Here is a 14,855-nt window from a genome sequence, read left to right on the forward strand (position 1 = left end):
TTTTCAGAATTGATGTACCTTTCAAAACTATAATCTTTGGCTTTCAAGTTCACTATTATTTGCCTTCAGGTACACATTTTAAAGTGTATAGAGGCTTCTAAGCAGAATAGTTGGTCTCAGTCAGATACTAAAAGGCTTGTGGCTCGGTCATCATTGCAGTATAAATTTCTTTTCAAAATAATGTTCTTCACTCGGAGAACACTTGTGCCAATGTTTGGTTCACTTGTTAAATACAAATCAGATGGAGGTCATCGAATGCTTGGGGGCAACTTCAGCTATTCCAAAATTCATTTCTCCCTCTATTTGGTTAGAGAAATAGGTTTTCAAATGTAAAATCCCTGGGAATGCCTAGAGACAAAGACACCAAAGGCACTGTGCTATGCCACTGAGGGGTTGGGTGTGTGGTCAAGGAACACCACCAAATTTTTTATGCAATAAGAACAATCAAGATAGACGTCATTTGCATCGGTACCTGCAATTTAATATTTAAACATTCTTACAACACTCTAGCTGAGCATTTTCCCTCCAAACAGAAAGAATGTTTAAAACAAATGGTTACATTTAGGGTCTACTGTAATTCCCTAAGATTTCTTAGAATCCACAAACTTGTCTCGCTGTTTTATTTATATAATAAATTCCATAGATCTTTAATTAATTTAATCTTCAAAGAGTAGTCAATGTACGTAATAAACATTCATGGTTCAGTATGTGACAAATACCAGAACTTCATGCTGTTTTAATCTTTTAGCTGGTTTTTTTAAATGTTCTTCCATTAAATTTTATAATCAAGTCTGAAGATTTTTTTTGATAATATGCTTCCAAAAAATGATATGAATACTGAAGACCGTTCCAACAGATAATACTGTTGTCTTCTGTGTGATCATACTATAAAAAAATTGTTTACTTTCTCTAAATTCCTGTCCTTAATTCTTCTTCCTGATAATTTTTACCTGCATTTTTTTCTATTTTGAAAACCAAAAAAAGACATTCTAACTTCATGTGTGTTCTCTACTTCTTTTTTTGTGTGGATGTGTGTTCTCATCTTTGCACAACTGTGTTCCTCAACCAGAGATTCAGTCATGAAAATGGCCAGCCAGGCATAGTAGTACAGAAAACAGAAGAAAATAAGAAAAGGAAACGATGGAGTAAACTTTAAAATATGTATCATGTGGGAATAATTGTTTTCTTTTTGTCCTCAGGCATATCAACATCTGTGACTTCAAACAAACCGCTTGACTGGCTATATCTGAGCATACCATTCAAGTGGGGAATAGGAAATGTCTTCAGCATCCCACCAGGGGCCAACGTTCTGATGCTCTCTGGATGTACAGAGATGTATTGAAGGACATGGGGAGGGGTTGGGAATGACAATACTTGCCACCAGGACAACTTTTCCTATATTGAAATGTGACTCAGAAGCAAAGGAATTCATTCTAAATGAGTAGGTAAGAAAAATACTAAGCAATCTAGAATCTGCATTAATAATCAGTAGAATGCTTAAGCATTCTTCCTCTCAAATATGACTTTGGATGTAGCCTACTCAAGTAACTTTCAACCATTTCTTTCCAATAAAAGGATGGTTCTGCTTAATAACCTAATGCGTTTAGATAGCAACCTGTAGTAATTTTTGGATAAAGTGGCAATTATTTTAATAACCCCTGAGATACTATTACTCTACACAAGCGCTAAGAAAAAAAGGAACGAAAGAACAAACTAATTAAAGACCACTATAGCCAAATATATTTTTGCACTAAAATTTTTAATAATGAATTTTATTAAAGTGTTTCAAATTATCAGCAACATAAATAAAACAGAAGACAGTGTCTTGAAAAAGAGTCTAGTCTCATCATTGTTGTCCATTTAATTATCTCATGAGTGGAGACCATGAAGGTGATATTACCAAACAAGGTGGCTGGATGAGATAAAGGTTCTTGCTAAAGCACACACCACTTTAGGACCAACATAATCTGAGGAGCACTGAAACTGTTGTTTTCTATTTGCTGTCCCTTCATTTCTAATGGTCATTATAAGTAAGAGGAAAAATCTGCTAAAGTCAACAAATCCGTCCTTACATCCTCGACAAAAATCTGATACACAAATAATTATACAGAGAGGTATTTCAAAAACTGCATGTTGAGCTTACGAATAAATAAAAGGCTAACAACAGGATTACCAAAATATTCAAACACCTCTGCATAAATACCAGTGTTTCATAATCTAGAAAGACTGCTAATAATGAGCATTTTTTAAATATACAGCTTTCATGTTTCAGAAGACATTTTAAACCCATGTTTGCCATCAGTCGCTCTTTAAGCCTCTTGCAGTTACTGGCTTTTACTAGTGTTGCTTAGTACTTAAACGGGAAAACACTAACTTGCCCCAAGGGAAAGTGGTTGTTTTCAGAAGACTAAATGAAAAACTGAACTACAAACCTGTCCTCTGGAATTCAGCACAGCAAACAGTATTTTCCCAGCCCGGTTGCTATCCCTTGGGCTAGAGCACCCCAGCATGTAACACACACACACACACACACACACACACACACACACACACACACTCACACTCCACCACCACCACCACCACCGCTCCCTCAACACCACCCCCCCCCCCACACACACACACACAAAATTCTACAACTGTGGGCTAGCTAAGAAAAGTGATTTAAGGGCAAGTGGATGGGAAACTGGTACATCAGCACCACCTAGTGGGCACTGGAAAGGTTCTAAGACCTCCTTGCTGCTGCTTCGTGGATGAGCCATTTGTTCTATTTGCACCAGGTCACTCCAAGATCAGAACTCTCAGACAACAGGGCAAGTGCTGCACCGGTGTTCCATAGGCTCTGCAAAGTACTACTAGGTTCCATGACTTAATCACATGTACCCTGTGATGCCAATAAGGAAATGAATGCCTGGATTTAGGGCAGCGGTCACAGAGGTATGCATGAATTTACCACCACAGCTTTTCAAGTGGAAACCCTAAAAGGGCACAAACCATTTGGCATTGTCTGATCAAATCATCTAGCCATCATAATCTTAAGCGAGAAACACAAATGATAAATAACAATTTTCTGCCTTTTATTTATTCCATAAATAAATAACTAGCATGTGCATGCATGTGCGTGCGCATGTGTGTGCACACACATACATCACAGAATTTTAATCTTATGAAACGTAATTAGTCTTCAAGGTTGTTCAATTCTATAAGAACAGATAATGTTAAAATACTAAATCAGCTTATATAATTAATACAATAACAACTATGCACATATATTGTAGAATTCTATTACTTTATTGACAAATAAGAAATATGAATAATTTGCCAAAAATATACCCCTCTGGGATGTTTAAGCAATTAAGAATTTCTGTTTTCTCAGTCTCCAACTTATTTCTTTCAACCAAGATATTCTCTGTCTCAAAATGAAAATTTTCTCTTTATGTGTATGTCCTCACTGTAGACTAGCAGATTCTCATATGAGAGTGATTTTTGTCTCCCAGGGGATATCTGGCACCTGTTTGTTCAAGGATGCTACAGTCTACCAGGCACATGACAGTCACCTACAACAAATTATCCTCTCTTAAAGGTCAACACAGTCAAAGTTGACAAAGCCCGATCTAGACTGTAAGCTGCAAGAAGACAAGAGCAATGTCTTATTCAAAAACATACACTAAGTATTCGGCAAGGTAAGGTAATAATTGTTTGGTGAAGTAAGTTGACACTGACATCTGATTCACCCTCTGTGTGAATAAGAAGGTGTGGGGGACAGTCTAGCATCTAGAAAGGCCTGGCTACAGCTCCAGAAAAAAGACTGAAACCAATACTGGCAGACATACATATATACATTGACTAGATTGACACAGTAAAATAATTTGCTTATATGTAGGTTGGCCTGAGTGAAATACCAGACAAAACAACTGCTCTGCTCTGACTGGTGTGGCTCGGGTGGTTGGGGGCCCTGCCAAGCAGAAGGTCACCAGCTTGATTTCCGGTCAGGGCCCATGCCTGGCAGTTGGGGTGTATGTGAGAGGCAACAAATGGATGTTTCTCTCTCTCCCTCCCTCCCTCTAAAAATAAATTTAATCAAAACAAACAAACAAACAAACATGGCTGCTCTGACTTCTGACTGGCTATGTACGCATTAGACTACTTAAACTACAAAAGAATGCTAGCGTTGGGAGAACATATCCTTGACTACCATAGGGCAGAGCATCCTACTCTCTGGAAGGTGCACTCTACACTCCACACAAGTGATTATTTGTTAATTTTGCTATTCAAAGCCAGCCTGTCTGAGTCCTATCACTAAGGGACACTGAGTGAGACCAGGGCACAGAGAGATTCACCAGGGTGATGGTGCTTGGGTAAGGATTCTTGGTCAAAAAGTTATCCAGACTTGTGGCTGTTGCTCCCTTTCAAACAATTATAGCATTTTCTAGTGGGGTTTCCCCCACACACACAAAATGAAGTTTCTCCTAAGTTTTCCTGTTTAAGGTAACCACCTGAGCATTTTAATAAATATACTAAGAAATTCTCTCTGTATATAAAATTACATTAAAAACAGGGAAAAAAAACCTAACCTAAAGCCTGCTATTTTCATCCAAACTGTGTCATGGACGTCTATATGTCAATAATCAGTTCTACAATGTCCTTTGAAATAGACTTTAAGTGATCTTAAATTCATTCAAGACAAATTCTTGTAAAGGTCCCAACTGTTTAAGGATAGGAAACATTGCATAAGGAATATGTGATATACAATCAAGGCGAGGCACACCACTGGGAAGAAAACAATAAGCTTTGCCACTTTCCCACGCAATCATCAGATTCCGGACTTCAAGACACAAATTCCTGAATGGCACTGAAATCATCATGTTGTCCTTCCCTGCTGTTTCTCAAAACCATTTAGAGACTGATATAAATAATAATACATCATTAAGGACACATTCAGGGACAACAGTAGCCAGGGTAAGAGTTCAGCATCAAGAGCAGTGACCATTCATTCTGAGGGGCATTAAACGGGGTAATAGAAGTCATCTTTCAACGTAGTGGTTGAATTATTGAAAATACATATTACTTGTAACTAATAAAAGTTAAAATGTGAGATATCTGTTAGTATATGTCACATTAAATATTAAAAATTCTTTAACATGTAAACTCAACATTTAAAAAAATATCCTGCCTGATAGCAAATATTTTTTATTTTAAGTGGTGACCAAGAGATAAGATTTGAAACTTTCCTATGGAAGTCCAGGAGCTAAAATTAAACTCCCTGCTGACAGTCACTGTGAGCTTTAAAGGGCCTTTTAAATGACCCATTCATTTCCATCTCATTCACAAAACTTCCATAATCACATCCCGAGCATAGTAGTCCCACCACTAACATCAGCCAACAGCAGTCATCAGCTACATAAAGGGCCAATGTTCTCTAGCATTGTGAAATCTCGACAGAGCTATAATGAAAAATAACAGCGTTCACTTTCCCTTCTCTGAGAACAAATGACAAGATTAGGTTCTAAGTACTTGAGATAGAGGCCCAGAGACAATATGCACAATTCCCCATTGAGCAAAAAACTAGTAACAAAACAAGTAACAATAAGATAGGTTATAGCTACACTGCCTGAAACATTCTATAGTGGAAAGACTTAAAAGTTAAAAGTAACAAAAATTGAAGAAATTCTAGGATATTAAGTCCATGTGTAAGATACCTCTAGTACTTTAAGGTCATGCAATTTAATTTTAGGGAAAATTCTCATTAAATATGTATACCATAAGGGCCTAACCTAATGATCTTCTGGCTCACAGTTCAGCAGAACTCCAAGATTACTTCAATGTTAATGACATTAAAGGCCTATCTTTTCAATAAAAAAAGAACCACTGGAAAGATTTGTATGAAAGTTTCTAAACAGGTAAGAAGATAATCAGCCAGAGAGTTTGGTAAATTATTATAAATGAGAAAATCCATAAGTAATAATAAGAGGTTTTGTATTTCTCTGCAAGTCTCTTCTTGGTGAAGAATTATGTAATCAGGTGAGATGCACTTTGTACTTTGCTAAGACCAACCAAAGAGAAGAGGGAGGAGAGAGAGAGAGAGAGAGAAAAGTTAGACAGCAGCCCAGGTCCATTATGAATAAACCTCACCAGATAACCTATAATTTGAAAATTCACATTAATCCAGGAAATATAGTATTTCTTTGCGTATTTCAAACAGAAATTAAGGAAAATTATAAGCATACTTACAATATAACAGGAAAAGAATATGTACAGGTAAGTAAATTTAGGCTTACGGGGGGAAAGGGGGCAGAACAATAAAATGAAGCCAGGAAGAGTTATCTTGGGAATGTGAGTACTCCTAAAAAATATTCAGAATGCAAAATTAACATCAATTTATGAGGTAAAAAATAAGCTTTGCCACTCACCAATTTTAACCTTTGTAAAGGTATTCTGCCTACATCTATCTGTGTCCTTTCTGGGACATTAGTGAATCGAACTTCTGGGACCGCAACAGCACACATGACGTGGGCCCACCTACAGAAAAGGAGACATTAAACATAAACAAAAGTTTTCTAAACTTATGTACTTCGTACATCAAGCAGGTGGTGCGATTCTCACAGAGGGGAAACAGAGAGATAAAAAAGAAAGCCAAAAAACCTTAATTTATCACAAACAGACTACTTGTTGAATTTTAAATCTATTAGATAATACCTGGATGGATTAAGTAGCACACCTGCCCACTACTGTGACATGAAAAACTAAGTGAAGACCATAGACTGAATCCTATCAATATATGTATAGTTTTCTATGCTTGATCTGCAAAATACTGAAATGCAGATTTGCTGTTTCATTTGATACTAAAATATAGAGAGATGTTTGATATGCTTTAGCTAATTAATATGTAGTAAAAGAACAATTCAATTAATAAAAGCTATGAACCGGGTATAGCATATAATCTTTTTACATAATACAAATGCCATAAAGCAAACCAGAACAGCAAGTTTTCTAAAAGAACTAATATTGATTAAGTCTTTAATTAAACTGTCTCTCATTGCAATCTCACTATAATCAAAGGAATCTAGAGATAAGAAAAAATGAAATTTAGCTTGTTCCCTTGTTTCCTACTTAAAACTTAGTATCTCCCTTCAAATTTTGAATTACTCCAGAAAAATGACAACATCCCCACCAACATGATTAAGTTTCTCATAAATGTTATGCCCCAAATAAAACTCTTGAGGTTTAAAAAGATCTTGAAGGAGTTATCAAATCCACCAACCTATTTTTAAATCAAAGCATATTTATTTCACTCAAACAATGCAAGATCCTATCCTACCTTTAAAGACCACAGGAAAAGAATGTCAATCTCATCAGGGCATTCTTTCATAAGTAGATAAATCTCTAAGTCTAAGGTAATACTATCTCTTTTTGAGAAGCTCTTATCATCTGTGTCTTTACAGATACCACCTAAATTATCTCACAGCCTACATGACCTGTACAACATCCCAGAACTAGTCACCTTTTTAGTATAGTGCCAATCACATGAACTGTGAAAGCGCAGGAACCAAAATTAGGTAGAAATACAGTCTTGGACTAAACTTGATCAATGTAGGAATCTCAAATGCCTTTACTCTTCCTTATCAGCAATCAGAAACATGTGCACATGCACATAATTATGCAAACTCCATTACTACATTACCCCCAGGGTCCAAGTCCAGTACTCGTTGGACCACACAGAATGTGAACAAATACAGTGAATAGGTTAAATCATGGTGACCTGAGCAGTGCATGCCCACTTAGGCCAGGCTCTCACTTCAACTTGGTATTGCCATATAGAGATGCACAATCATTTTTCAAGTAAAGATGAAAATCTGGATTTTAATATCAAAATCTCTCAACTTTAAAACTTGGATCAAATTTATAAACTGTGTATTGGTCAAATAAAACATATCTTGGAGCTGAATCTAGCTCTCAAGTGCCAGCTTAAAAGCACTACCTAAACCATTTCTACATGTTTCTATGTCCAAAGGATCCTATAAAAGCCTTGGCCCCATTTTCAACATTCAAATCACATCATGAAAATAAAATTCACACAAAAATATATTTCAACATTGCCATAAAAAAGGTTATTTTTCTTTAGATCTTAAAATCAATGTTTTCTCCCTGTGTTTCTATCGTAGAACATACACTTCTTTCTAATTTGCTGGTGTTAAAAATAAATGGTTTTGTTTTAATGTTATGACCATGATTGATTTTATTTATCTAAAGATAACAGACTTCACTGTTTTTAGGAGTACTGTTTTTATAAGACTAATAGAATTCATCATATTAAATGCTAGAATTCCAATGGCACCTTGAATGATATGGGATGCCTACATTTTGAAAACTCTGTTAGTAAAAGAGGGGTTATTTTTCATGGTGTCAAAAACATAAAACAGAAGCAAGACTTAGAACACCTCTGTCCAGCAGAGGTAAATATGGAGTCAATAATGGTCTCTGCACAGAATCCCAGCCTCAGATATGGATAGCACAAGCCTTGGACCAATGTGTCCAATACTGATAGGTAAAGCAAACTGCCACCCAGAGGCTCAACCATTCTAGAGGGGAGAAGAAAACAATAAAATTCAACACATTAGCGTATTACTTACTTATTGTTCTTAGTTTCCTTAAGAGCACCCCCTCTCAAATTGCAGAGACAGCACTCCTAGGAGAGAAAAAAGTACCACACAATTTATCAAACCTATATAATAAAAGCCATCACTATTTAGCTAAATAGCCCATAAATTCTAAATTTTTTTATTTTAAAATTAAAACCATCAGGAATTTTATGAAGGCCTATCTCTGATCAGTTCAAAAGGGAATGCGAAAAAAGAAGTTGAAAGATGAGGGTATTCCCAAAAATGTCCTCATTATATGTATCTCCCAGAAGAAACCATTATTTTCCTGGCATCATGTTCAACTGCCATCTGTGAAGGAAAGCTGTGGCACAAAGAACTTGGTACCTGGAGAGGTAAGAACCAGAATTCTAGAAGAGAGAATACAACTGGGTTCTCTTGTGACCTGAGAATGTACTCATGTCAAGATGCCTAAAAAACAAGAGAACGGGCACACTTCATTCTGATATAAGGAGAAACAGTAAGCTCTTCATAAAAGATGTGGATAGAGAAGTGAAAAGGGTCTATTCTAGAAATTACAGTGTTTAAGAAGCATGAAAGAGATGCCTATTATAGGAAGCTGAGGATCAGTTAGAGGTCATAAAAATTATTTGACTCTCTATGTGGGCAAATGGTGTTGGAAAACCGTTCTGATAAACCCAAGCTATGCAGCCACAGAAGACAGTGCCAAAACATTTCTGGCAAATTTATGTGCCTTAGATCATGGACTTTTTCACTCCAAGATGATGATTTCTACTACAAATAAAGACTTGACTCATCATTTGTCACTTCAATCCTATGTAAAGTCCATGAGAAAATAGGACCAGAAAGCAAAGCAATCTATGTCTTTTGTTCACCTAGAACTGTTTATTAAATAATTACTTAACATATTCTATTTCACACTTGTCCTCCCAATTCACTACATTAATCGTGTTTTTTAAAATAGTTATAGGCTTTGGGTAATGAGCACACAATGCAGTACATAGATGATGTTTTATTGAGTTGTATACTTGAAATCTGTATGGTTTTATTAACCAATGTTACACCAATAAATTCAATTAAAAATATCAACAGTTATAGGCTATTTTGTTTCTTATTTTCTCTAAGCTATATAAATAAAATTTCTTTATTCTCCAAGGTGATCTCTTGTAAGTAATTTTGAGTTTTGCCTAGCTTCACAGGGACTTTCACTAATGTATCAACTATTAATAGTGGAGTGTCGCAGTCCATAGTTTTTATTTTTCTGAGGAGAAGAAAAACAAACTGAGAAGAATCAACATAACTATGTAATTCTTAATAGGCAGGAAGAAAAAGGCAAACAACCAAAGACAATCAATGTCTGGAACATCTCTGCACATCTATTTGAAATTTCTTAGGTGGTTATCAACAGCTCAGAGTAGCAAAAGCTGCTTTGTACACATACATTTGAATCCATAATAAACCCAGCTCAAGGAGATAACTTAATGAAGAATTTCTCTATCCATATCACAAGCTTTTGAAATAACTTGTTTTATTGCCGCATACAATGGACAGAGTATTTCAAAATCCAAATATTAAAAATGAGAATTGAAATGATTCAGTTTACTTAATAATATCCAAATTATTCAATAACAATTTTGTAAAACATTACTAATTTTAAATATTTTTTCAGTAATTTAAGAAACTTTCTATGGGTTGGGGGAGGATAAAAATGAAAACAAAACACAAGGTCAAAATTATATATAAAAAGATATCAGTATCAAAGTGGGAATGCAGCAAAGGAGAGTTGTGAACTGTGAGGAGCTCAGACACTGAAAGAATTAGATGTTTGATTAATGAAACTAGTAGTGAGAAGATGCCTAATGGGACAAGTCAGCAGAGTTAAATACAGCAAAGCAGCATGGAAGCTGCTTTAAAGAACCTGATTAGGATCATTAAAACATGTTGCAGAGCATTACTACAACAGGTGGAAAAAGTCCTGTAAAGTAGCATATGCCGACTCAGATTTTAAGTGGAGTTGAGAAGACTCTCACTTACAATATGAAACTTGTTCTTGCTATGATCACCAGTAAGCGCCACACCACAAAAACTAACAGATAATTCCAAGTCCTTGGTTTGCTTGACCTCTTAGCAGCACTCAAAATTGTTGATCATGCCTTAAATAGTTTTTCCCTGTGGTTTCTATGACCAACACTCTCTTCATTGTCCTCCATCTCTAGTTGATCCTCAGCTTTCAACAGGCATCTTTTCATGCTCCTTAAACACTGTAATTCCTATAATAGATGCTATTCACTTCTCTATCCACACTGGCTTGCTGGGCATCTGATAAACTACCCCAATTCTCAAAAGGCCAATGGCTCAAACATTTATCTCCTGAGACGTCTGACTGACAGCTCCAATGGCATCTCAAACACATGAAATACATGTGCAAAACCTTCTTCCCAAGACTGTACTCCCCCACTGTTTCCAACGGTAGTATCAACCATCCATTCTAGCTCATCCTAGAAGACAGAATTTTCCTCTCAGCTCAGGTCCAATCAATTGAGGTCAATCCCACTTCCAAAGCCACTCTCTTCTCTCCATTATCATTGCTGTCATCTTAGTTGATACCACCAGCATTCTTCACCGACCTAAATTACTACAATAGCTAGCCCACAGTCAACGTAGAACCAACCAGAGTGGGTTCTAATGCTTCTAAGTATTTAATGTTGCCTAGAACGTCCAGAATCATCAGGTCTTAACCTTGTGCCCCCTCACTTTGCACTACTCGCCATGCTTAGACACCCAGTAACTACCTATGAGGTTTCCACTGCCTCCAAACACATCAGACCCACTGTGCTCCACTCTTCATTAATTAAGATGAACAAATCCTTCACATCTCTACTTAAGTGTTGATTTCTCAGAGAAGGCTCTCCTAATACCCTGGCTCAGTTACTTCTCTCTCATTACTCTTGTTAACTATTTGTTGAATCTTTCTGCTGTCCTCACTGCAATGTAAGATCAGTAAGTGCTGTGACAATGTCAGGTTACTCTTTTTCTATTATTCTACTCAATACAGAGTATACATTCCATGTGAATTTTTTAAATAAATGAGAAAATATGGCACAATAGGGCAGAGTGGAAGTCTTGAAAATTACCAAAGGATTAAACAATTGCAAAGGCTATTTTCACATACTGGAACACTAAGGAAAGGAAGCTGAAGGCTCCAATGACTTAACATGGAATTAAGAAACAATGATTTGACATGGATATTTTTGCCATAATTTACTTAATAAATCGTATTTCTTAGTAATGTACAAAAACACTCATGACCAGATAAGGATATTTATATGATTTACATACTACATTATATCATGGTTTCTGTTCAATTCACTCAATTTTGAAAAAATAAGTAGAAAAGAAAAGTTTGTCCAGTTACATCAATTGTTTTAAATTAATCACCATCCCATGTATGTGTCAAACTGGCTGATCTTTTAGAAAACACAAAGATGTCAACCTGTCAATTCATTCACTTGTAAATAAATCTAAAGTAAATGCCTATATTTATAGCTCAGTAGAAGGCAGTATCAGACAGAATTTAAAACCCTCCATTCCTTTGTTTAAAAAGTACTTTGTTGTCAAGAGAACAAAACCGATAATTCTAAAACTTAATAGGTTAGCCCTTACCTAAACAGCAGCTCAAACTTTCTCAAGAATCTGTACAATGCCTGATTTTCATAAAGGTTGGCACCTACTGAATATATTAATTGTACTACTCTATTGTTCATCTTAAAATTCATTGAAAGAACTGAGAACATAGGAACTGATAGAATATCCTTCAGGACAATTGATTCATTAAATTGGTTATCAATAATAAAAATTCTTCTATTAGAAGAATAGAGAATATATTAAAGGTCTAATTCATTCTATATAACATGACAGAAACATCATATAATTTACCTCCTTTCCTTAATATGAACTTATTAAGTAACATCTTACTTCAAAGATGAGGAAACTATGATTCAAGAGATTAAGAACTTGTCTAAAATCATCCAAACTAAGGGTCACCAAACTTTTCCTGTAAATGGCCAAATATTTACTAATTTAGACTTTGCACAACTACAGAGTGACTGCAAATAATAAACTCTGCCATTGTAGGAAAATATGTAAACAAATGGGTGTGGCTATTTTCCAATAATAATGTTATTTACAAAAATAGTGAGCTGAATTTGACCCATATCATTTTCCAACCCCTAACCAACCAGCAAAGGGAGCAACTGGCATTCAAGCTCAGGTCTGCCTGACCACATGTCCATGCTCTTTTTCCCCAGGATCCTCTGCCTCCAGGTACAAGACAAGGCATGAGATAACAAAGTAGAGTGCCAAAATAAATGAGAGACTATGCCTGCCTTAAGAAGCTCACAATTGAGAAAAGGAGAAAACATGTGGGTACTTAACCATACCAAGAAGATGTTGATAAAGCACATAAGCAAGCCCCCATTTCCTCATTTCTATAAATAACTACAAACTCATTTTTTAAATTAATCCCCCCCTAAGAATCCACATCATAAAAAACTTGTGTTATCAAGCAGCATATATAACAATTTGTGCTCCCATTTGTTTCATTACTCTAGCTAATAAAATTTCTCACTGATATGAGATCATTAAATTTATCTTTACTTTATCCTTCAAAAAATGATACTATTTCAGGCAAAAACAATATTTTAACAGTCTGTGCAATCTAGCCTCAGGCTAAATGAATCCACCTTATTTAAAACTAGAGAGCCAAACTATATTATAGTGTTCAACAAAATGCAGATGGCCAGGGTTCACATCACATTGCTTCCATTTACTAGTGGTATGACCTTGGGCCTCTTACTTATCCTCTGTGCCTCAGATACCTCCTCTGTAAAAGGGGGAAATATATTACTTCCCTAAATGAGTTCATAAATGTAAAGATACAATAAATACAAGAATGGGCACTAAAAATGTGAAAGCTAATTGTGACTCTAGACACCTTAAATATGGCACTGTCAGTGGATATCTGAATGTAGTGCTTCAGCAGATGATAATAGAGAAAATAAAATGGAATAAAAATTGCTGAGAGCGACACTTAAAATAGTCAGGAGGTCACAGAGGAAGTAGGGCCTATGTACATCTTGTGCCTCAGTTCTCAGAACTGCTATTAAGTTGTTGCTAAATCCAGCTCAAGACTGAGCCATGAACATCCTTAAACAACTGCTGCATGGACATACTGGGTTGGCCAAAAGGTCTGTGTAGTTTTCTCCATAAAATAAAAGACACATTTTTCATTTTCACCAATAACTTTATTGATTTGGATATTTTGAGTATGTCAGCTATCTCCCACATGGTATGTATGCATTGATTGTTCTCAATTAATATCTCGATTTGTTCACTATCAACTGCAACTAGCCTACCCAACCATGAAGCATCATCCAGAGAAATCTCTAGCACGAAACTTCTTCACAAACCACTTGACACATTCTATCAGTCACAGAACCTTCTCCGTACACTGCAAAGATCTTTTTCTGTGTTTCAGTTGCATAGTCACCTTTCTTGAAATTATAAAGCAGATATGCCAAAAATGTCAAGTGTTTCCTCCATCTTCATATTAAAGTGACTACACAAAAAATTCACTAATTTTGATAAGTTTTTAAAAAATGCATGCTGATGACAACTGTCACAATACAATGTAACAAAATTGTTTCAAATGAAGTTAAAGGAGGGGGCGAGAAGGAGGCAACCACTCAGAAGCGGCTGCCTTTGCCCCAGTGAGTACTGTGCAGGGCAGCCGGGGTGGGGATTGAGAAGAGGAGGCCAACCAGAGATATTATAGTCCAACTGAATTGATGTGAGGCAGAGAGAAATGAGGTGAGTTAATTGCTACTACAGTCACCTTATGGGGAAAAAAAAAAAAGTTTTTGGCCAACCCAATATATGGACTTTAATTCCTCCTCGTAGTTTTCACCTCTGCCGTTTGTATACTGGAACTAACCAATCCCTGTTAATTTTTCCAGAAGCCTTTATTTGTATGGAGGACCACATAAACTTCACCTCTACAAAATTCTGCCTTCATTTGTTCGCTTTGGAGCACAGTTTAGGTTCCTACCTGAATCTGCATCTCCTGGGTTGCAATCTTTTTGGTTACATAAATGCTTTATGTTCTTTATTATAGCATGAACCTCTTCTTTGGTTAACACAGGGAACAAAATAGGGATCTGTCACTAATAATTCTCTTGGGAT

The 14,855-nt window shown here is 36.0% G+C and overlaps 1 protein-coding gene across 1 annotated transcript in view; it reads right to left on the reverse strand.

Annotated features, from left to right (window-relative positions):
• Positions 1-14,855, reverse strand: part of KDM4C (lysine demethylase 4C) — a 439,327-nt gene that overhangs the window by 140,279 nt on the left and 284,193 nt on the right. Inside the window, exons 16-17 of the mRNA XM_090274104.1 lie at positions 8,628-8,683; positions 6,408-6,516 (exon numbers count right to left, since the gene is read on the reverse strand). Coding sequence (XP_090130230.1) covers positions 6,408-6,516; positions 8,628-8,683 — 165 coding nt within the window. The remainder of the gene's footprint in view (positions 1-6,407; positions 6,517-8,627; positions 8,684-14,855) is intronic.

Source organism: Furipterus horrens, unplaced genomic scaffold (assembly GCF_987537825.1).
Source record: "Furipterus horrens unplaced genomic scaffold, mFurHor1.1.pri manual_scaffold_4, whole genome shotgun sequence".
In the NCBI taxonomy this organism is placed as follows: Eukaryota; Metazoa; Chordata; class Mammalia; order Chiroptera; family Furipteridae; genus Furipterus; species Furipterus horrens.